Source organism: Emys orbicularis, chromosome 4 (assembly GCF_028017835.1).
Source record: "Emys orbicularis isolate rEmyOrb1 chromosome 4, rEmyOrb1.hap1, whole genome shotgun sequence".
Lineage (NCBI taxonomy): Eukaryota > Metazoa > Chordata > Testudines > Emydidae > Emys > Emys orbicularis.
Window position 1 is genome coordinate 31755500 of NC_088686.1, and position 24477 is coordinate 31779976.

At 40.7% G+C, this 24477-nt stretch overlaps 1 protein-coding gene across 1 annotated transcript in view; it reads left to right on the forward strand.

Moving 5' to 3' along the window:
• TRIP11 (thyroid hormone receptor interactor 11) overlaps positions 1-24477 on the forward strand; it is a 74686-nt gene that overhangs the window by 34237 nt on the left and 15972 nt on the right. The window contains exons 9-15 of the mRNA XM_065403090.1: positions 328-534; positions 7494-10526; positions 12234-12374; positions 14151-14344; positions 22552-22715; positions 23056-23159; positions 23468-23567. Coding sequence (XP_065259162.1) covers positions 328-534; positions 7494-10526; positions 12234-12374; positions 14151-14344; positions 22552-22715; positions 23056-23159; positions 23468-23567 — 3943 coding nt within the window. The remainder of the gene's footprint in view (positions 1-327; positions 535-7493; positions 10527-12233; positions 12375-14150; positions 14345-22551; positions 22716-23055; positions 23160-23467; positions 23568-24477) is intronic.

Below are 24477 nucleotides of genomic sequence, written 5' to 3' on the forward strand. Positions count from 1 at the left end.
AGCTATGACAATTTACACCAGCTGAGGACAGATTTCACTTGTGGATGATGTGATTCTTCTTTGTGCGCAGTTATAAATTGCACTGGGATCTTTGTGATGAAAATATTTTTACATATGTATGTATATTAATGTTAGAGACACCTTCCTCACACTGAATAATGCTTAGTTGGGATAAAACTCAAGTAAACTTGTGTTTCTAGTGTCCAAAAGGCTTGCTTTTTTTGTTCAAACTTAAAATGCTCTGGTTGACAAAATATAAAGCCTGTTTTCAAACCAGTGTTTAAAAACTTGAATAATAGTATAAAATCCAATTTATGTCCAATAAAGGAAGAACTTCAGAAGAAACTGGCAAGTTTACAACATAAAAATGAGGATATTACATCTGCGTCTATTGAAGACACGAATTTGGAATTAAATCAATTACGGCAAGAGTTGGAAAGGAAGGAGAATGAACTCAAAGAAAGTATTACAGAAAGAGCAACACTAACAGCAGAATTAGAAGAATTGGACAAGCAGAATCAAGAAACTATGCAGGTAACAAATATTGCCGAGAATTAATGGACATCTTTACTTTTTAGACATTCAGTGTGTGATGTTAATCTTTGCTCACAGATATCGGGGCCTATTAGGTTCCCAATAGTCTATTCTTGCCATACTGGATAAGACCAGTGGTTTATTTATTCCAGCATCCGTCCTGACAGTGGCTGATACCAGAAGCTTCAAGGAAATGCAAAAAAATTCCTGTAATGGACAATTATAGAATAACATACCCGCTACCCACAATGGAAATTTCTTACTAATTTCTGTCAGGTAGTGGTTATCATGTGCCCTCTAGCATGAGGGTTTATTTCCCTTTTGAGGAATGTTGCAGTACCAAGGATATGTTTAGGTTTTTTTAATCCTAATAAAATCTTGACCTTCATAATAACTTGTGACAATGAGTTCATATGTTAACAGTGTGTTATGTAAAAAGCATTTCCTTTTATCAGTTTTAAATTTTATTAGTTTATAGTAGCATAACATCTTAAACTTTTTTTTAAAAAATCATCAGATTTTGACCAAAGTATGTGAAACTTAGTGGTCACAGATTATTTTTAATTAAATATTAATAGTTTTATATTTGTCACTATTTTAACTGATATTCAGGTTTTAAAAATGTATTTGAAATATATTTGTTTCACATTAACTACTTGACTTTTCAGAAAGAAAATGGTCAATACCACAACAATTAGGGCCTTACCAAATTCAAGGTCCATTTTGGTCAATTTCATGGTCATAGGATTTTTAAAATTGTAAATTTCAGCTATTTAAATCTTAAATTTCATAGTGTTGTAATTGTAGGGGTCCTGACCCAAAAAGAAGTGGTGGGGGGAGGTCACAAGGTTATTGTAGGGGGGGTTGCGGTACTGCAACCCTTACTTCTGCGCTGCTGCTGACGGCAGCACTGCCTTCAGAGCTGGGCAGCTGGAGAGCGGCAGCTGCTGGCTGCGAGCCCAGCTCTGAAGGCACAGCTGCCGCCAGCAGCAGCACAGAGGTGAGGATGGCATGGTATGGTATTGCCACCTTTACTTCTACACTGCTGCCTTCAGAGCAGGACCCTCAGTCAGCAGCCACCACTCTCTGGCCACCCAGCTTTGGATTCAGCAGTGCAGAAGTAAGGGTGGCATGGTATTATCACCCTTACTTCTGCGTGGCTGCTGCCATAGCGCTGCCTTCAGAGCTGGGTGCCCAGCCAACAGCCGCCAATCTCCGGCTGCCCAGCTCTGAAGGCAGCGAAGAAGTAGGGTGGCAATACTGTGATCCCCCTAAAATAACCTTGTGACCCCCTCTGCAACTCTCTTTTGAGTCAGGACCCCCAATTTGAGAAATGCTCAATTTATGCCTTATTTCCAGTCTGAATTTGTCTATCTTCAACTTCCAGCCCTTGGATCGTGGTATACCTTTCTCTGCTAGATTGAAGAGCCCATTATTTAATATTTGTTCCCCATGTACGTACTTATAGACTGTAATCAAGTCACCCCTTAACCTTTTCTTTGTTAAGCCAAATAGATTCAGCTCACAATAAGGCATGTTTTCTAATCCTTTACTCATTCTCTTGGCTCTTCTCTGAACCCTCTCCAGCTTATCCACATCCTTCTTGAAATGCGGGCACCAGAACTGGGCACAGTATTCCAGCAGCAGTTGTGCTAGAGCCAAATATACTGATAAAATGACTTCTCTACTAACTACTCGAGATTCCCCTGTTTATGCATCCCAGGATCGCATTAGCTCTTTTGACCACAGCATCTCACTTGGAGCTCATGTTTAGTTGAGTATCCACCACAACCTCCAAATCTTTGTAAGGGTCACTACTTCACAGGATAGAGTCCCCCATTCTGTAAATATGGCCTACATTCTTTATTCCTAGGTGTAGACAGTTACATTTAAGTTATTAAAACACACATTGTTTGCTTGCACCCAGTTTACCAAGTGATCCAGATCTTTCTGAATCAGAGACCTGTCATCTTCATTATTTACCACTTCTCCAATTTTTGTGTCATCTGCAAACTTTATCAGTGATGATTTTATGTTTTCTTCCAGGTCATTTGATAAACATGTTAAATAGCATAGGGCGAAGATAACAATCCCAGAGGGACCTCACTGGGAACAGACCTCTTTGATGACAATTCCCTGTTTGCAGTTACATTTTGAGCCCCATCAGTTAGTAGTTTTTAAATCATTTAATGGGTGCCATGTTAATTTTATATCATTCTAGTTTTTTAATCAGAATGTTGTGCGGTGCCAAATCAAATGCCTGACAGAAGTCTAAGTATATTACATCAGCACTATTATGTTTATCAAACAAATTTGTAATCTCTGTAACAGGGTGTGCTGAATCAGGAGCTGACTCAGCATCCTGTCTCTCAAATCCCCACCAATATAGATTAATTGAGAAGGGTCAATCAGCTGAGTGGATCTATAGCTGAAGGGATAATTAGAGGGGGAAGCAACCCCAGGATCTGGGAGCCTATAATTTGAGAGGAAGGAAACCGTGGAAGGGGGAGCTGAGAACCAGAAGGAAAGCAGAGATGGGCAGGGTTGACTGCTGCCAACTCTATTCCCTTCTCCAGAAGCAAGTGGGGGAGCTGGCTAGGGCTTGTAAATATAAGTAAATAGCACTACCGGTAGAGGCCTGCTGGCACAACAAAATAAAACGTGGTGGTAAAGGAGACATGAAGTGGTTTGGGCTTTACTTAAGACCTGAAAGGACTCTCAGGGGACCACCCCATAACAATTTCATCAACAACAGATATCAGGTTTGTTTGACAGGATCTGTTTTCTATAAACCCATCTTGATTTGCCTTAATTACATTACCCTTCTTTAGTTCTTTATTAATTGCATCCCAAATGAGCCGTTCCATTATCTTCCCAGAATCGATGTCAGGCTGACAGACCTATAATTAACTGGGTTATCTCATTTACCCTTTTTAAAAATTGGCAAATCAGCTTTCTTCCAGTCATCTGGAACTTCCCCAGTACTCCAAGACTAATTGAAAATCAACATTAATCGTCCAGCTAGCTCAGCAGCCAGTTCTTTTACATCTCTTGAGTACAAGGTGGCTGGACCTGCTTATTTTAAAATGTCTAACTTTAGTAGCTACTGTTTAACGTCCTCCAGAGATGTGAGTGGAGTGGAAAGTGTGTTATCACCATATGATGAGACTATATCATCTGTTTTTTCCCCAAGTACAGAACAGTAATATTTATTGAACACTTCTGCCTTTTCTGCATTATTATTGATAATTCTACCATTTCCATCTAGTAATGGGCCAATACCATTGTCAGGATTCTTTTTGTTCCTAATATATTTAAAAAACTCCATCTTATTATCCTTAATTCTCCCGGCGATAGATTTCTCCTTTTGTCCCTGGGCTTCCCTTATCAATTTTCTACAATTCCTAACTTCTGATTTATATTCACTAGTATCAACTTTCCCTTTCTTCCATTTGTCACATATTTTTTACAGCTGCCTTCACTGTCCTTCCCTCTAAACCAGGTTGGTTATTTAACCAGCCCAGTCTTCTTCCTTGATTGTGAGATTGTGCTTTTTGGGGCATCTAGTAAGGTGTTCTTAAAGGATTCCCAATTATCATTCACATTTTTTGGATTAAATTCTTCCTCCTATCTGTGATCATTGCACACACCAGCGACTCCTTGCATTCACTCCAACAAGCCTCTTGTGTGCCACCCTTCTATCCCCCTTTTACTTCAGTGACTCTCTGCACACACACAGCCCCATACCACAGAATCTTTGCTTTCTGCCCCCCATTCTCACCTCCACCAAGTGTGTGACTCCCCATTCCAGGGGCTCTGTGTGCTGTGTTTTTACCTCTTCCCCCATACCAGGGTCCCTCAATTTTCCTCCCATGCAAGAGGCTATATGCACCCCCGTACCTTCCTTCCAAACTGTATCAAGGTTCCCCATTTCCCCCCCTCATTAGGGTTTCTTTGTGACCCCTCCATTTCCCCTCATGCCAAGGGCTATGTGTGGCCCCAAATGAGGGTCTTCACTTTACCCCCTTGGTCAGGGATCTATGTGCCCCCCATTTCTCCCTCCTCCCCCTGCCACGGGTTCTGTGTGCCTCCATTTCCAGGTCACCCTTTTTCTTCTGCCAGAGATTGTGCCTGCCCCTATTCCTTCATGCCCCAATACCATGATCCCTCATTCTCCTTCTCCCTCTGTGTGCACCTCCATTCCCCACTACCACCGTTCTTACTCTCCTTTTTTTTTTTTTCCTCTCCCTTTCTTTCCCTTTCAGTGTGTCAGCAGCATTGGGAGGATTGGCAGAACTCAAATGAGGTGGTTTGTTCTGCTGGAATATGTTAATGAATGCGATAAATCAGTTCTTCAATTTATAGACAATTACAAGGGTGGTTGGAGGTGTTAGCTCTGCTAACCAGATGCCAGGGGCTTAATGTGTTCCCCATTTCCCCCTTAAGGTTTTCATATTTTTCACCAAATTGCATAGTGTTCTGCCCATTAATGCTTAGAATATTCCCTTAACTTTTGGAATTGATTGGATGTCGTGGTCAAAAGTTATTGCATTACACCCAAACAAAGAAATGCCGTCAAGCTCGACCAATAATACATCTGCACAAGGAGGTTGAATTAAGGTTGAATGGGCAACCTTATTCAGGCATTTTGTAGGCTTTTTACTTTGCAACCTCAGTGTTCTTAATTTTTAAATTAATTTAAATTTAAATTCTAGATATATTTTTTTTAATGTAATTTCTTATGTTTTTAAAAAGCTTGAGGAAAATTTTGTTTTTTCAGTTATATGGAACCATGTTGGCCCCCATGTGGGTCATCTGTAGGATTGGGATCTTTAGATCCATAGCATAGACCTCTGCCATGGATCTTTAGATTCATAACATAGACCTCTCCCACATGAGCTAACAGAGTAACTGGTAGCAATGGAAGGCTGTCACCTTCCATGTGGACCTGCCATTAGATGAGGAGTGAAGAGACACTGTCAGGTGGATTTCACAGCTGTTTGCTAAACTGCAAAAGAATATTGAGACTATAGAATAATGGTTTCAGTTCTCAGTCCTGTAGGGGAGTGTTTCCCAGCGGTTAGACCCTTCTGCCCCTGTCTTTCCGCTCCTATTCTTACCTTACTCTCACCCTTATTCTTCATTTGAGTCAGGTAGCTTCTTTCTCCTCTATTTTGCCTGCATGCCAGTAGAGAGAGCATTGAGAGTTGCTCTCAGTTCCTGTCCTTGTCACTACAGTAGCTCCTGGCAGCCAGGAGGAGCAATTGCAGTGGAAGTCTTGTTCAGTCCCTGAAGCCACAGGATGGTGCATGCTCCATCTCACTGTGGGAATGGCTCATGCGCAGTCTAGTCAGCACATAAGAGCTGTGAGAAGTGGAGCATGCTCAGTGCAAATGGAATCTTCAGAGAATTTAGCTGCAAAACTGTAGTGTGTCTCTACTGAGTATGTGCAAACACTTCCCCCCCCCCCCCCCCCCAAAGGATTAGAACTTTGCCAAATTTGGATGAATTTTCTCAGGGACAGCAAAAGCACATCACTAGCGTTAGTGGGAGAGACTCTTCCCCCCCCCCCCCCCATCCCATTCCCCCATTACAAAATTTCAAGTCCCTGCCCCAAAGTATGGAGGTGCTAGAGATGCTCACTGAAACTATTGTAAAGAGTTTTTTAATGTGGGCAAAAAGGTGTGTTTTTCACTAATCTCATTCTCAAAAATGGCTGAAGCATTTTAATTGAAACTGTCCCCAAAACATCAGCCTTGGGCACCTGGCATGGGAAATTTCAGGCCAAATGGTTTGTTCGGCAAAATTAACTGAAAACAAAGTCTTATAATGGAAAGTGTCGGGCAACTTAACTGTAAGCATCACTGTCTGTGCTGCCTATAATAAATGAGCTGTCTGTCAAATTTTCAATTGTATTTTGTTACTGCTGTGTTAAGAATTTTAAAGTTCCAAATGTTCATTTGACCTAGTTGAAAAAAGTTTTCCTTTGTCTTAACCAAATCTTATATACGCCTGGGATTTCTTTGATGTTAAGGCTTCATGGCTTAAGCTATCTTGTAGACCAAAATAGGTTCTCTTTTAAATGTAATATGCTATTTCCTTCCAGTACATCACTTGAACGCCAGTGGTTTGATAGAATTATTACGGTATATCTGAAAATCTTAGGCTGTCCGCTCTTGGGAAGCACTGACTTCTCTTAGGGGTGCTCAAGCAAGTCCATGAAAGGACAGTACGTTTTGTTAATTATTGGGTTTTTTTTTAACATAAAAATGTACTGAAACAGAGTTGTCTATTGAAAAGTGAATATTCAATAAATTTGTCTTTGCTGTTGTGTGCTAATATCATTGTGTTTTGACCATGTGTTTAAAATAGTCTGAAAATGTTCCATATTTTCTATAGGCTTTTTAATAAAGACTGGAATGGAAGAAATATTCCTATAATTTCTAACATGATTAACCTCTGTTTGAGTCCCAAATATTCTGATATGGTCTATATTAGGCAGGCATGCTATACCAATTTATCAAGTTTTTTGTGGAAGTCAAATATAAACACTACTTGCAGGTGGTACAGACTGTATGTTAATTCATATTTATGTATTCATGTGAATGAACATTAATCACATTTACTTATTTGTGACTTGCTTTAGTGCCTCACTAGCTCTAAATAATAGCTCAAAATATTTGGAAGTACACAGCTAAATGGATGTTTACTGTATGCCAATTTAATTATCCTGAGAAATCCTGGAAATTTTTGACTTTTACATTTGACTTATTCTTTTGGAGAGTGATTCTATAGGTTTGATGGAATATATTTTTAATAATTTGAAAACAACTGCTTAGTCAACTCCTTTTAAAAAATCCTTTACATTCTTTTGTTATCCAGATGATTACATGAATGAAAGCTCTGTTTTTACTGGCTCTGTTTTTATCCTGATGAATGATTGTTTCTGTTTATTTTAGCATATGATTACCCTGAAAGAGCAGCTATCAAAACAGCATACAGAAGCTGATAGTACCGTCAACCAGCTGAAACTTGACATAGATTTTGAAAGAAGGAAAGTGTCTGAAGTAGAAGCTGAGAAGATGGAGATGAGTAAGGAACTAGAAACCCAGAAATCAAAAATGAACCACTGTACATTTGCACTTAATGATTTGCATATGAGTAATCAGCAGCTTCAGCATAACATTAAGGATTTACAAGAACAACTAAAGAAATCCCAAGATTGTAACTTGAATAATAAAAAGGAAATTGCAGAATTGAAGCAAAATCTGAAACAAAAAGAGGAGGAACTTTCTGTTTCCCAGAATGAGTTAACAAAGATAATTAATCAAGAACCTAACAGTAACTCTCAAGATCTTTCACTTAAAGAAAGAGAAGCAGAAATTGCAAAACTAAATAAAGACATTTCAGAAAATAAACAACTAAATCAAAATTTGGAGAAATCAGTTTGTGATCTTAAAATGGAAAATGGAAAGCTTCTGGCAGTCTGTGAAGAACTAAAACAGCAGTTGCATGAAGCCTTTGCTGAGAAAAATAAGGTTTCCCTGGAAAAAGATACTATGTTGGAGGCTTTGAAAATGGAAAAAGGACAGTTGGAAACTGAATTAAGCCAGACCGAAAAGCGGCTGTTGGAACAAGCACAAAAATATGAACAAACCATTGAGGACCTGTCAAATGCACGTAACATGAACACCAATGCATTACAGCTTGAACATGAGCGTCTAGTGAAATGCAATCAAGAGAGGGACTTTGAGATAGCAGAACTCAAAAGAAACATTGAGCAGATGGAAGCCGACCATGAAGAAACTAAAGAGATGTTGACAACTAGCTTAGGAGGACAAAAGCAGTTGACAGAACTCATAAAAGAGAAAGAGGTGTTTGTTGAAAAATTTAAAAATAGAGCTCTAGAGTTGCAACAGGAACTTGAGGAATATGTTAAGGATTCCAAAAATCATGAGATTTTAAGACAACATTTAGAGGAAAAGGACAAAAGTCTTGCAGCCATGAAAGAAGAAAACAATCATCTGAAAGAAGAGATTGAAAGACTAAAGGACCAGCAAAGCAGATCTCCACCTGTGGCTGAGCCTAAAACACTTGATATTATTACTGAACTTGAAGCTGAGATAACACAGTTACATGTAATAAAGAATAATCTTGAAGAGGAAATAAAACTTCACAAAAAAACAATTGAAGATCAGAGTCAAAATACTGTGCAACTTCAACAGTCTTTGCAGGAGCATAAAAGGGAAATAGATGAGTCCAAATTTCAGTATGAGCAAATGAATGTCACACATGAAAAGCTTTTCTTGGAGAAAGATGAGGAAATTAAAAGTTTGCAGAAAACAATTGAACAAATTAAAACTCAGTTGCACAATGAGAGGCACGTCTTTCAGACAGACTCCTCTGATCTCTTTCAAGAAACCAAAGCCCAGACACTTAATGGAGAAAATGGTAACGAAAAACATGACTTGTCTAAGTCTGAAATTGAAAGACTAGTAAAAGGCATCAAAGAGAGAGAAAAGGAGATTAAGCTTCTGAATGAAAAGAATGTCTTCTTAACTCAACAAATTGATCACTTGTCTAAAGATCAAGTTGGTAAACTCACTCAGATCATCCAAGAGAAAGACTTTGAGTTACAAGCTCTCCATGCAAGTATTTCCTCTTCATCATATAGACAGGATGTTCTGTACCTTCGACAGCAACTGCAAGCCTATGCCATGGAAAGAGAACAGGTGCTGGCAGTTTTGAGTGAAAAAACTAGAGAAAACAGTCAGTTAAAAACAGAGTATCATAAAATCATGGATATGGTAGCAGCTAAGGAAACTGCTCTGATGAAGTTGCAAGAAGAGAACCAAAAATTATCTAATAGGTTTGAAAGTAGCAGCCAAGATATGTTTAGAGAGACTATTCAGAATTTGTCCCGTATCATTCGAGAGAAAGATATTGAAATAGATGCCTTGAGTCAAAAATGCCAAACCTTATTGACTGTCCTACAGACATCCAACATAGGTACTGACAGTGGGTCAGGAGGTGTTAACAGTAATCAGTTTGAGGAGCTTTTACAAGAGCGTGACAAATTAAAGCAACAAGTAAAGAAGATGGAAGAGTGGAAGCAACAAGTAATGACTACAGTCCAGAACATGCAGCATGAGTCAGCTCATCTCCAAGAGGAGCTACACAAGCTTCAGGCACAAATTTCAGTTGACAGTGATAGCAGTTCTAAATTACAGATGGATTATAATGGCTTGATCCAGAGTTATGAGCAGAATGAGAAAAAAATGAAAAGTTTTAGTCAGGAGTTAGCACAAGTTCAGCATCGTATAGGACAGCTTCATAATACCAAGGATCTTCTTCTGGGAAAACTTGATATGGTAACACCGCCTCTGCTGATGGCTTCTTCTGTTTCACAAGCATCAGATATTCCAAGCAGTACTCCTCCTGAAATAGTCAGTGATGCGTCGAAACTCCTTCAACAGGAATTGGAGCAGCTTAAAAAAATGTTACAAGAAAAAGATGTGACTATCAGAATTCTTAAGGAAAATAATCAAAGACTGTCTGATTCCATGGCTGCAACATCAGAGTTAGAAAGAAAGGGACAAAAGGACACTGATCCAGAGATGAAGCAGATAAAGGGAAAATGTGATGTTTTCCAGAAGTCACTTAGGGAAAAAGACCTTTTGATTAAGTCTAAAAGTGATCAGTTACTTTCTGTAAGTGAAAATCTTAGTAACAAAGAAAATGAAAATGAGCTTTTAAAACAAGCCGTCACTAATCTTAAAGAAAGAAACCTAATTTTAGAAATGGACATCTGTAAGCTGAAAGAAGAAAATGAAAAAATAGTAGCAAGATGCAGGGAGAAAGAAACCGAATTCCGGGCATTACAAGAGACTAACATGCAATTTTCAATGATGCTGAAAGAGAGAGAATTTGAATCCCACTCAATAAAAGAAAAAGCTCTTGCCTTTGAAAAACTATTGAAAGAAAAAGAACAGGTATGTGAGGAATTTTTATTTTTTCTATTTGTTATAAATATTTTAAGGGAGAAAATACAAACTTTAAATCATACATGTGACTGAATTCTCACAAATATAGTCGGGAGGTATTTGCCTAAAAGCAGCTTCTCGTCTACTATATGAAACCTTGCAGAAGTGAATGAATTTCAAAGTTTTGAGTGATCTATTGCAAGATTAGTTCAGGATCTCTTAGAAACCTATATTTGTCTTCAAAGATTATAAGTATTACTGTTAATGTTTAAATAAACCACTGCAAAGTGACCTGACATAGTTTAATTATGATGATATATTTGGCATCACTTAGAGCATTTTGTATCTACCAAGTGGAATCTAGAGCACCATTTCTCTGAAAAAAGAATATCTTCATAGATTTTAAAAATGTATTTGAATTACATAAAAAGTAACTTAATCTTTATGGCATAGTGTTAATGGCAGTTAGAATTGTGTGTGTGATATCTTCAGACACATGTGAAGTACTCTGCCAGTCCAAGTTTCTTACTCTCTACTATTCTAACTAAATACTATGAAATTGCAGTGATAAGGCACTTCAGTGATTTAAAATATAGTTTGGTTATGTAAAAACTATAAAATGTCATTGTGGGGTTTAATGTTTACTCTTGATCTTGTATCAAATACAGTTACAAATAAAAAGATGTTTTTTTTAATGGCTGGCCCTGCAAACTCAGCCTGGGCTCTTGAGAGTCAAACTTGTTTCTCTCCCATCTCTTGCATAATCCTCAGTAATAAAAGTCCTGCAGACTAAATTAGGCCTCTTGGTGTCACCAGTGCAGCCCAAATGCTTTCAGTGGGGTTTCACAAATATAACTGACTGGAACTTAGTAAACAACTCATTTGATGTTGCACGAGATAGTATAGCGTTCTCTCAGCTATGTTGGCTGTGCAGAGCTAATAAGAGTAGTAACTAAATAAAAAGAAGTTTCTAGTGTTTTTGTTAAAGTCCACTCATATGATTTTGAATACATGCAGAGAGCAGATCTCTGTAGATGGAAGATGCCATTTTTTACGTAATCATTTTATTTTTATTACTGATAGTTCATAGTGAGCCTAAAAACATTAGTAGCCACTGTTTGTTTGTGTATTATTTCATTTCTACTCATCTTGACTTTATACCTTCTGGAATGTATTTATTTTTATATAGCTATCATAAACAACTAACATAAATAATAACATAAACCACATGCCCAAAGAAGATTCAAATCAAGTTACTTAGAAATAGCTATCTTAACAGGAAGTATAGCTTCAGAAATTGTGTTTAGGGGAATTGCAATTTTGAAGTATGCATGTCTGAAATGGAAGGGTGCTAGATATCTATTTTACTGCAGTTAGTGAATACATTATATTTGTGTATGACTTTAGAAACAGTTTTTAATCTATCAGACAATATGCCAATAAAATCATTACAAAATAGACAACTGTTTCTTCAAAGGATCTTCTGTCCAGTAAGCACTCTCTTCTTCTATCCATGTCTGTCTATTTCATCTTTTTTTGGAGTTCAAGTTCTTTGGGACAGAAACTGGGCCTCCTTTTATACAGTGTCTTGCATGTTTGTGCAGAAATGCCTAATAAATAGTTATAATAGATTCGTTTAGTGTTTTAAGCATATATTCCTCAAAGTTGTTTTATACATTTCCAACCTTTCTTTAATTGTATGTCCTCCTTCCAAAGGGCAAGATGGGGGAGTTGAATCATCTGTTAAATGAAGTTAAGTCAATGCAAGAAAAGGCTGTTTCTTTTCAGCAAGAAAGAGACCAAGTCATGTTAGCACTCAAACAGAAACAAATGGACAGCAGTGCCCTACAGAATGAGGTATGACATTAAACAAGACTAAAGCACAAAAAGGGTGAGTGAATAAGAAAAATTAGAGAATTTACCTTGCCTTAAGAATTATCTTAGATAAGTACCAAAAAAGGCATCTAAAATGTATATCTATGCAATATAATTAGGGCTGTCCATTAATTGCAGTTAACTCAAATGATTAACACAAAACAAATTAATTAGATTAAAAAAATAGTCGTGATTAATAGCAGTTTTAATCATACTGTTAAACAATAATAGAATACCAATTTAAATTTATTATAAATATTTTGGAAGTATTTCAGCATTTTCAAATATATTGATTTCAATTACAACACAACACAAAGTGTACAGTGCTCACTTTATATTATTTTTATTACAAATATTTGCACTGTAAAAAAAACCCAAAAGATAGTATTTTTCAGTTTACCTCATTCGAATACTGTAGGACAATCTCTTTATCATGAAAGTGCAATATACAAATGTAGAATTTTTTTTTACATAATTGCACTCAAAAACAAAACAATGTAAAACTTTAGAGCCTATAAATCCACTCAGTCCTACTTCTTGTTCAGCTAATTGCTAAGACAGACAAGTTTGTTTACATTTACGGGAGATAATTCTGCCCGCTTCTTATTTACAGTGTCACCTGAAAATGAGAACGCATTCGCATGGCACTGTTTTAGCCGACTTGCAAGGTATTTATGCGCCAGATATGCTAAACATTCGTGTGCTCCTTTGTGCTTCAACCACCATCCGAGAGGCCATGCTTCCATGCTGATGGCGCTTATTAAAAAAATAATGCGTTAGTTAAATTTATGACTGAACTCCTTGGGGGAGAATTTTATGTCTCCTGCTCCGTGGTATCGCATTCTGCCATATATTTCACGTTCTGGCAGTTTTGGATGACAACCCAGCATAGGTTGTTCGATTTAAGAACACTTTCACTGCAGATTTGACAAAACGCAAAGAAGGTACCAATATGAGATTTCTAAAGATAGCTCCAGCACTCGACCCAAGGTTTAAGAATCTGAAGTGCCTTCCAAATCTGAAAGGGACGAGGTGGGGAACATACTGTCAGAAGTCTTAAAAGAGTAACGCTCCAATGCGGAAACTACAGTACCTGAATCACCAAAAATGAAAATCAACCTTCTGTTGGTGGCATCTGACTGATGATGAAAATGAAGGTGCATTGGTCTGCATGCTTTGGCTCATTATGAAGCAGAACCTGCCTATTCTCACTTTCAGGTGACATTATAAATAAGAAGCAGGCAGCACTATTTAAATGTAAACAAACTTGTTTGTCGTAGCTATTGGCTAAGGGGACTTGTGGGCTCTAAAGTTTTACATTGTTTTGTTTTTGAGTGCAGTTATGTTAAAAAAAAAATCTACATTTGTACATTGCTCTTTCACAATAGAGATTGCACTACAGGTGAATTGAATTCTATTTCTTTTGTTTTTTACAGTGCAAATATTTGTAATAAAAAATAATATAAAGTGAGCACTGTACACTTTGTATTCTATATTGTAATTCAAAACAATATATTTGAAAATATAGAAAAATATCCAAACATATTTATAAAAAATTTAAATTGTTATTCTCTTGTTTAACAGTGTGATCAAAACTGCGATTAATCATGACTATTTTTTTAATCTCACCATTAATTACGATTATTTTTTTTAATAATTTGACAGCCCTAAATATAAATCAAAGGAAATAATTAGATTTGCTTATAGTATCATGCACAAAGAAGTATGTGTCATCGAACGTACAATATATTTACCCAGGTGCAGCATTTACGTGATAAGGAGCAGCGTCTAAACCAGGAACTGGAGAGGTTGCGCAATCACCTCTTAGAAATGGAGGACTCCTATACACAGGAAGCTTTAGCTGCAGAGGACCGAGAGACCAAGCTAAGAAAGAAGGTCATGGTTTTGGAGGAAAAACTAGTATCCTCTTCTACTGCAGTGGAAAATGCCAGGTAATATTTGCCTCCATCCAGCATTAGCATTTCTTTGAATAGTTCAAGTATTCTAGAGTGATGGTGATGTGATTTTTTATTAGCTTTAAAGAGCGTAGATGTGTAAGCACTGAGTAAAATGAAGGCATGGAATATCGATATTCTTCTTTGAGTGCTTGTTCATGTCAGTTCCAATCAGGTGTGTGTGCGCCGCGTGCACAACAGCCAGAAGATTTTTCCCCTACTAGCATCCGTAGGGTTGGTCTGGGCGCCTCCTGGAGTCGTGCCCTCATGGCGCCCAATATAGGGCCCTGCTGACCCGCCACCCCCTCATTTCCTTCTTACCACCTGCGATGGCTAGCTGGAATTTCCCTCGCTCTTGCTTCTGTAAGCGCCTTTAACAGTGTCCCATTGTACTTTGTATGTAGTTAATAGTTTTTGTCTTAAGTTAATAGCCAACTAATGCTACTCCCGCATTTCTCCTCTTCCGCCGCCGGGGCATGCCTTGGTCGCTGGGGTTCAAACCATGTGGTGAAGTCTGCAGAAGATTGATGCGAAAAAGTGACCCACACACTTCTTGTTTGAAGTGCCTTGGCGAGAGTCACCAAAAGGACAAGTGCTTCATTTGTAAAGGGTTTGATCCTTAAGGATCGCGAGCAGAGACTCAGACTTATCCTCATGGAGGCAGCCCTCCACCTGCAATCCAACCCTGGGTTGGTGGAGCCCATGCCGAGCGCCGCCACCATGTGCAGCGCAACAGCGCCGATGGTGCATGAGTCGGCTCCTAGAAAGGAGACTAAGGACTCCTGAATCATAGACTATCAGGGTTGGAAGGGACCTCAGGAGGTCATCTATTCCAACCCCCTGCTCAAAGCAGGACCAATTCCCAACTAAATCATCCCAGCCAGGGCTTTGTCAAGCCTGACCTTAAAAACCTCTAAGGAAGGAGATTCCACCACCTCCCTAGGTAACCCATTCCAGTGCTTCATCACCCTCCTAGTGAAAAAGTTTTTCCTAATATCCAACCTAAACCTTCCCCACTGCAACTTGAGACCCATTACTCCTTGTTCTGTCATCTGCTACCACTGAGAACAGTCTAGATCCATCCTCTTTGGCACCCCCTTTCAGGTAGTTGAAAGCAGCTATCAAATCCCCCCTCATTCTTCTCTTCTGCAGACTAAACAATCCCAGTTCCCTCAGCCTCTCCTCATAAGTCATGTGCTCCAGCCTACTAATCATTTTTGTTGCCCTCCGCTGGACTCTTTCCAACTTTTCCACATCCTTCTTGTAGTGTGGGGCCCAAAACTAGACACAGTACTCCAAATGAGGCCTCACCAATGTTGAATGGAGGGGAACAATCACATCCCTCGATCTGCTGGCAATGCTCCTACTTATACAGCCCAAAATGCCGTTAGCCTTCTTGGCAACAAGGGCACACTGTTGGCTCATATCCAGCTTCTCGTCCACGGTAACCCCTAGGTCCTTTTCTGCAGAACTGCTGCCTAGCCATTCGGTCCCTAGTCTGTAGCAGTGCATGGGATTCTTCCGTCCTAAGTGCAGGACTCTGCACTTGTCCTTGTTGAACCTCATCAGGTTTCTTTTGGCCCAATCCTCTAATTTGTCTAGGTCCCTCTGTATCCTATCCCTACCCTCCAGCATATCTACCACTCTTCCCAGTTTAGTGTCATCTGCAAACTTGCTGAGAGGGCAGTCCACACCATCCTCCAGATGATTAATTAAGATACTGAACAAAACCGGCCCCAGGACCGACCCTTGGGGCACTCCGCTTGATACCGGCTGCCATCTAGACATGGAACCATTGATCACTACCTGTTGAACCCGACGATCTAGCCAGCTTTCTATCCACCTTATAGTCCATTCATCCAGCCCATACTACTTTAACTTGCCAGCAAGAATACTGTGGGAGACCGTATCAAAAGCTTTGCTAAAGTCAAGGAATAACACATCCACTGCTTTCCCCTCATCCACAGACCCACAGTGGTACCCACAGATTCCTGGCACCAACACGTCGCCGAACATAAGACTTCTGGTAGGCGCCGATCTGTGTCCCCGGTGTCCCAGAAGAAAAAGGCAGGAGAGTGGTCACTGTCCCCCTCCTAAGCCTAAGGAGACACCAGCAGGGAGACCTCAGTCCACCCAGCCTACTTCGGGCCTGGCAGCTCCCAGGGGCTGATCGACTCCTGCCCTGCAAGGGGTCCAGTTGAGTCCGGCCCACTCCCATTCTCTGGACCGTCCTAGCCGGGACATTCAACTCTCCTCCACTCCAGAGACTTTTGAGGTGGCGCAGGACCTTATTCGCCTGATGGGTCCGCCTCCTCCAAGGAGGGACGAGGCACTGGCGATAGCCAGTCCGCCTATTCCATCTAGGGGAAAGTCAGCAATGATGTCACGCCACTCCCCATCTCCGGCATGCCACTTCCTGGTGCCAGCCGCCCATGGGGGGGAACCGCATCCGTCCCCAGAGGGTCGGCACCGCTCTTCAGCATCCACCACCACCAAATGTCTCTTACATTTGAGTTCTTTCAGAACTCTTGGGTGAATGCCATCTGGTCCCGGTGACTTGTTAATGTTAAGTTTATCAATTAATTCCAAAACCTCCTCTAGTGACACTTCAGTCTGTGACAGTTCCTCAGATTTGTCACCTACAAAAGCCGGCTCAGGTTTGGGAATCTCCCTAACATCCTCAGCCGTGAAGACTGAAGCAAAGAATCCATTTAGTTTCTCTGCAATGACTGTATCGTCTTTAAGCGCTCCTTTTGTATCTTGATCATGAAGGGGCCCCACTGGTTGTTTAGCAGGCTTCTTGCTTCTGATATACTTAAACAACATTTTGTTATTACCTTTGGAGTTTTTGGCTAGCCGTTCTTCAAACTCCTCTTTGGCTTTTCTTATTACATTCTTTTACTTAATCTGGCAGCGTTTATGCTCCTTTCTATTTGCCTCACTAGGATTTGACTTCCACTTTTTAAAGGAAGTCTTTTTATCTCTCACTGCTTCTTTTACATGGTTGTTAAGCCACGGTGGCTCTTTTTTAGTTCTTTTTCTGTGTTTCTTAATTTGGGGTATACATTAAAGTTGGGCCTCTATTATGGTGTCTTAAAAAGCGCCCACGCAGCTTGCAGGGATTTCACTTTAGTCACTGTACTTTTTAACTTCTGTTTAACTAACCCCCTCATTTTTGCATAGTTCCCCCTTTTCAAATTAAATGCCACAGTGTTGGGCTGTTGAGATGTTCTTCCCACCACAGGGATGTTGAATGCTATTGTATTATGGTCACTATTTCCAAGCGGTCCTGTTATAGTTACCTCTTGGACCAGCTCCTGCACTCCACTCAGGACTAAATCTAGAGTTGCCTCTCCCCTTGTGGGTTCCCGTACCAGCTGCTCCATGAAGCAGTCATTTAAAGTATCGAGAAATTTTATCTCTGCATTTCGTCCTGAAGTGAAATGTTACCAGTCAATATGGGGATAATTGAAATCCCCCACTATTATTGGGTTCTTAATTTTGATAGCCTCTCTAATTTCCCTTAGCATTTCATCATCACTATCACTGTCCTGGTCAGGTGGTCTATAATAGATCCCTAATGTTATATTCTTATTAGAGCATGAAATTTCTATCCATAGAGATTCTATGGAACATGTGGATTCACTTAAGATTTTTACTTCATTTGATTCTACATTTTCTTTCACATATAGTGCCACTCCCCCCCCCCCGCACGACCTGTTCTGTCCTTCCGATATATTTTGTACCCCGGAATAATTGTGTCCCATTGATTGCTCTCAGTTCACCAGGTTTCTGTGATGCCTATTATATCAATATCCTCCTTTATCACGAGGCACTTTAGTTCACTCATCTTATTATTTAGACTTCTAGCATTTGTGTACAAGCACTTTAAAAACTTGTCACTGTTTATTTGTCTGCCCTTTTCTGATGTGTCAGATTCTTTTTTATGTGAATGTTTATCATCTGATCTGGCCCCTACTTTATCCTCTTCCATCCTCTGCTCCTGACTATAACCTGGAGATTCTCTATCATTAGACTCTCCCCTAAGAGAAGTCTCTGTCCGATCCACATGCTCCTCTGCAGCAGTCGGCTTTCCCCCATCTCCTAGTTTAAAAACTGCTCTACAACCTTTTTAATGTTTAGTGCCAGCAGTCTGCTTCCACTTTGGTTTAGGTGGAGCCCATCTCTCCTGTATAGGCTCCCCCCATCCCAAAAGTTTCCCCAGTTCCTAATGAATGTAAACCCCTCCTCTCTACACCATCGTCTCATCCACGCATTGAGACTCTGAAGCTCTGCCTGCCTACCTGGCCCTGCGCGTGGAACTGGGAGCATTTCTGAGAACGCCACCATAGAGGTCCTGGATTTCAGTCTCTTCCCTAGCAGCCTAAATTTGGCCTCCAGGACATCTCTCCTACCCTTCCCTATGTCATTGGTACCTACATGTACCACGACCACCGGCTCCTCCCCAGCACTACACATAAGTCTGTCTAGATGCCTCGAGAGATCCGCAACCTTCGCACCAGGCAGGCAAGTCACCATGCGGTTCTCCCGGCCATCACAAACCCAGCTATCTACGTTTCTAATGATCGAATCTCCCATTACTAACACCTGCCTTTTCCTAGCAACTGTAGTTCCCTCCCCCGATGCAACAGGAAGTGTCAGCAGTTTTCTACCCTAAGCCGCACTTGAGCGGCAGGGAGCAAAGGCTTCACTCACTGGATGTCTGCAGAGCACTAGCCTTCTACATTGAGAGAACGAAAGTCCGTCCAGGTATTCATTGCAGTGGCAGACAGAATGAAAGGTCTTCCTGTCTCTTCTCAATGGATTTCGTCGTGGATCGCGTCCTGCATCTCTGAGTGCTACAGCCTGGCAGGGGTGCCTGCTCCTTCGATCACTGAGCACTCCACCAGGGCTCAGGCCTCTTCAACGGCATTCCTGGTGCAGGTTCCCACCCAGGAAATCTGCAGAGCGGTGACGTGGTCCTCCATACACACTTTCACCACGCATGACACAATCACCCAGCATGCCAAGAGACGATGCGGCCTTTGGAAGAGCAGTGCTCCAATCAGTGGACGACTCCGACCCCACCTCTTGAACTTGGGCTTGTGAGTCACCTGATTGGAATTGACATGAAAAGCACTCGAAGAAGAGAGAACGGTTACTCACCTTCTCGTAACTGTTGTTCTTCAAGATGTGGTGGTCTTGTTCATGTCCATTGCATTACTCACCCTCCTACCCCTCTGTCGGAGTAGCCGGCAAGAAGGAACTGAGGGGATGGCGGATCGGCAGGGCCCTATATTGGGCACCATGAAGACAACAGGACTCCAGGGTGCTCCCAGGCGGATCCTACAGATGCTGCTATGGGGAAAATCTTCCAGCTGTCGTGCATGCATAAAGGGGGGGAGGGATAGCTCAGTGGTTTGAGCACTGGCCTGCTAAACCCAGGGTTGTGAGTTCAATCCTTGAGGGGGCCACTTAGGGATCTGGGGCAAAAATCAGTACTTGGTCCTGCTAGTGAAGGCAGGGGGCTGGACTCGATGACCTTTCAAGGTCCCTTCCAGTTCTAGGAGATAGGATATCTCCATTAATTTAAAAAAATTTATTTAAAATTTAAAAATGTATTTAAATTTTAATTTAAAGGTGACCTGGAATTGTTATGGCTTAAAATAAAAACAAAACAAAAAACCCCGCCATCAGTTTACAAGGTATGGAATGCACTGAATAGTGAGAGTAAAAGGCACTCAAGACTTAAATTAATTTTAAAGGTACTTTCTTTTCTAGATCCTGATGTGCAGATTTGCCTGTTTCTGCTCTGTATGAGGGTTTCAAATCCATTAAATAGCTGTACATTATATCCCATAATGTATAAATATTTTTTTAAGCTATAGAAACACTTATATCTGTAGGTTGGTTTTCCATAGGTATCTCTGGCAGGTGTGGCATCAGCAGGATGCATGAGAATCATCACGGGGAGCTGATGTGGTTAGGTCCTATGATGGTGTCCCTTGAATAGATATGTGGACAGAGTTGGCACCAGGGTTTGTAGCAGGGTTTGGTTCCTGGGTTGGTGTTTTTGTTGTGTGGTGTGTAGTTGCTGGTGAGTATTTCTTTCAGGTTGGGGGGCTGTTTGTAGGCGAGGACTAGCCTGTCCCCAAGGTCTGTGAGAGTGAGGGATCATCCTTCAGGATAGGTTGTAGATCCTTGATGATGCACTGGAGAGGTTTTAGTTGGGGGCTGTAGGTGATGGCTAGTGGCGTTCTGTTACTTTCTTTGTTGGGCCTGTCTTGTAGTAGGTGACATTTCGGAACCCTTCTGGCTCTCAATTTGTTTCTTCACTTCACCAGGTGAGTATTTCAGTTTTAAGAACACTTGATAGAGATTCTGTAGGTGTTTGTCTGAGGGATCAGAGCAAATGCGGTTGTATCTTAGAGCTTGGCTGTAGACAATGGATCATGTGATGTGGTCTGGATGAAAGCTGGAGGCATGTAGATAAGTATAGCGGTCAGTAGGTTTCCGGTATAGGGTGGTGTTTGTGACCATCGCTTATTAGCACTGTAGTGTCTAGGAAGTGGACCTCTTGAGTGGACTGGTCCAGGCTGAGGTTGATGGTAGGGTGGAAATAGTTGAAATCTTGGTGGAATTCCTCAAGGGCCTCCTTCCCATGGGTTCAGATGATGAAGATGTCATCAGTGTAGTGCAAGTAGAGTAGGGGCGTAAGGGGACAAGAGCTGAGGAAGCATTGTTCTAAGTCAGCCATTAAAATGTTGGCATACTGAGGGGCCATGCGGGTACCCATAGCAGTGCCGCTGACTTGAAGGTATAAATTGTCCCCAAATCTGAAATAGTTGTAGGTGAGGACAAAGTCACAAAGTTCAGCCACCAGGTTTGCCGTGATAGTATCAGGGATGCTATTCCTGATGGCTTGTAGTCCATCTTTGTGTGGAATGTTGGTGTAAAGGGCTTCTACATCCATAGTGGCAAGGATGGTGTTTTCTGGAAGATCGCCAAAGGATTGTAGTTTCCTTGGGAAGTCACTGGTGTCTCGAAGATAGCTGAGAGTGCTGATAGCGTAGGGCCTGAGGAGAGAGTCTACATAGCCAGATAATCCTGCTGTCAGGGTGCCAATGCCTGAGATGATGGGGTGTCCAGGATTCCCAGGTTTATGGATTTTGGGTAGCAGCTAGAATACCCCTGGTTGGGCTCTAGGGGTGGGGCTCTAGGAGTGTGTCAGTGTAGATTTGTTCCTGTGCTTCTTTAGGGAGTTTCTTGAGCCACACCATCTAGGACTCGTTCACCTGCACATCTACCAATGTGATATATGCCATCATGTGCCAGCAATGCCCCTCTGCCATGTACATTGGCCAAATCGGACAGTCTCTACGCAAAAGAATAAATGGACATCAGGAATCATAACAATCAAAAATCAGTAGGAGAACACTTCAGTCTCTCTGGTCACTCAATAACAGACCTAAAAGTGGCAATTCTTCAACAAAAAACCTTCAAAAACAGACTCCAACGTGAAGCTGCAGAACTGGAATTAATTTGCAAACTGGATACCATCAGATTAGGCCTGAATAAAGACTGGGAGTAGTTGGGTCATTACAAAACCTAAACTTAATTTCCCCAATACTAATTTCTCCCTACTGTTACTCATACCTTCTTGTCAACTGTCTGTAATGGGCCACTCTCTTACCACTTCAAAAGTTATTTTTCTGCTGTTAATTGATTTATCTCGTTAGACTGACCTCACACTTGGTAAAGCAACCCCCATCCTTCCATGTACTTATACCTGCTCTTGTATTTTTTTCAATTCATGCTTATGATGAAATGGGCTCTAGCCCACAAAAGCTTATGCCCAAATAAATTTATTAGTCTCTAAGGTGCCACAAGGACTCCTCGTTGTTTTTATTTTGTTCAGAGTTATGAACAACCTGGTGTTCCCGAGGTGTTTGTAACTCTGAGGTTCTACTGTATTCAACAAGCAGTTTACACACTATACTACACTACATTCCCGTTTAGCCGAATGACCTGGGGGACATTCCCAACTTTTGGATAAATGGAAGTGCTATTAATTAACATGGGGAATGCACTCTGGATTCAGATAACTATCGGCTTATCAGATAGAGGGAATTCAGAGAACTGGAATTATATGGGTGTGTGTGTATGTATGTATGTATATAAAAAAATATTTTCTTTTGATGAAGCCATCAGGCTAGTCTGCAGGTGGAATCCTTGCAAGAGCAGCTGAACCTAGTGTCCAGGCAGAGAGATGAAACTTTGCTACAGCTTACCATGTCACAGGATCAGGTGAAACAGTATGCACTGTCACTGGCCAACCTGCAGATGGTACTAGAGCAATTCCAGCAGGGTAAGTTGCATCAAAAATCTTAAAGAAAAGATGAAAATTTTCAGTCAGTATAATAGTTGTGATTTGGTGCATTGTTTTTAATTTTGGCAATCACCAATTGCATTCAAGTAGATTTTAATTTCAAAATCTCAATTTTACCTTTAATACACTTAGGGTGAAATTCTGGCCACATTGAAGTCAATGGTGAAAATTCCATTGACTTCAGTGGGTCCAGAATTTCACTGTTAGCAGTGCTGTATTTGGATTTCCATACCTAAGGTTGTACTGCTATACATCACAAAACCTAGAGGATTAGAAAGTGTGAACTAATTGTGTGATTTTTATTTTTTTTTCCTTTTAGAGGAGAAAGCCATGTATTCAGCAGAACTAGAAAAACACCAAAAACAGACTGCAGAATGGAAAAAAAAAGCTGAAAAGCTAGAAGGGAGGGTTGAGACTTTACAGGTGGGCTGAGAAGATTTTTAAATTACTGTATTAAATAATCCCGATTGTTGGGTTTTAAATACGTTATTACACAAGAATATATTAGATAACACTGTTTATAAGTCATTAGTAAAATTTTTGACTGGTGGAAGGGAGGAGAAAAGGAGGGCAAGCTAGCCAATAAGATGAAATGTGCTGATTATCCATTTTCCTCAGATGTTTACAGTCCAAGTATTTAAAATAACAGTGATTAAATTCTTTGAGTCTGAAATACTTTATTTTTGTCATCACAATAGATTATTGTGATAGTGACTTTCCTCTCCTTACAGGAAAGTTTAGAGGAAGCAAATGCTGCCTTGGATGCAGCATCAAGGCTGACTGAGCAGTTGGATCTCAAAGAGGAGCAAATTGAGGACCTTAGGAAACAAGGTAAAAAAGTTGGTTTTTTTGCTAAAAGTGTGCAAGAAATTGAGGAGACGGTGTGGTACTCTGGAAAAGTTAGCAAAGGTGTGAACTAGTAACTTCTTTGAGTGTTGGTCCCTATGTGTATTTCACTCTGGGATACAAACATTCTCCATGCATCTGGGACTGGAAGAATCTTGTCCATTGGTCCATACCTGCTCCCTTGCTCTCCTTGTGATTCAAATCACAGGCATAAGGGGCAGTGCAGACCAACCATCTTTCCATTTCCTCCTTACTGCCATATGATCTGTGATGGACCCTCCAGTGTCAAGAGCTGATCCTTCTCTTCATTCTGTAAATATTCAAAATAACATAAAGTTTTGTGGGGTTTTATAGACTTTCTGCTGGCTAGTATTAGTTTTATTAGTATAGTTAGCTGTTAGTTAGAATCCCATCCCAACCCCTCCAGTACGCTCCTAAATCCCATACTGGGAAGGCTGGATTATGCCCAGGATACCAGGCTTCAAAAACTGTGTTTCCTTTTCAGTCAGTGACAACCAGCTAACGATGCCTTTATTGCCTCAAGGAAGCATATCTCCACTAAGTTCAGTATCTGCCACTCAGATAGTCCCAGACTAGGGGGACTCCTTGTACATCAGCCTTTTTAATGAAAAGATGGATGATTCCTTGCACTTGTTAAAAGAATCCCAAGGCAGCCCTCAGCTCCCAGTATGCACACCAATCCGGTAAAGATGATTTCATAAGCAGCCATGCAAACATATGCCCTTTCCACACCCTTTTATTATTAGTGTTTGTATGAGCCACCTTGCAAACGGCAAAAGGTGCAATGATCTAGATTCGCTGCTCCTTCTACATCAGCTGCATCTACTCAACCTCGCCCCCTGCTCAAAAAATATTTTTGACAGGACACTCAGGA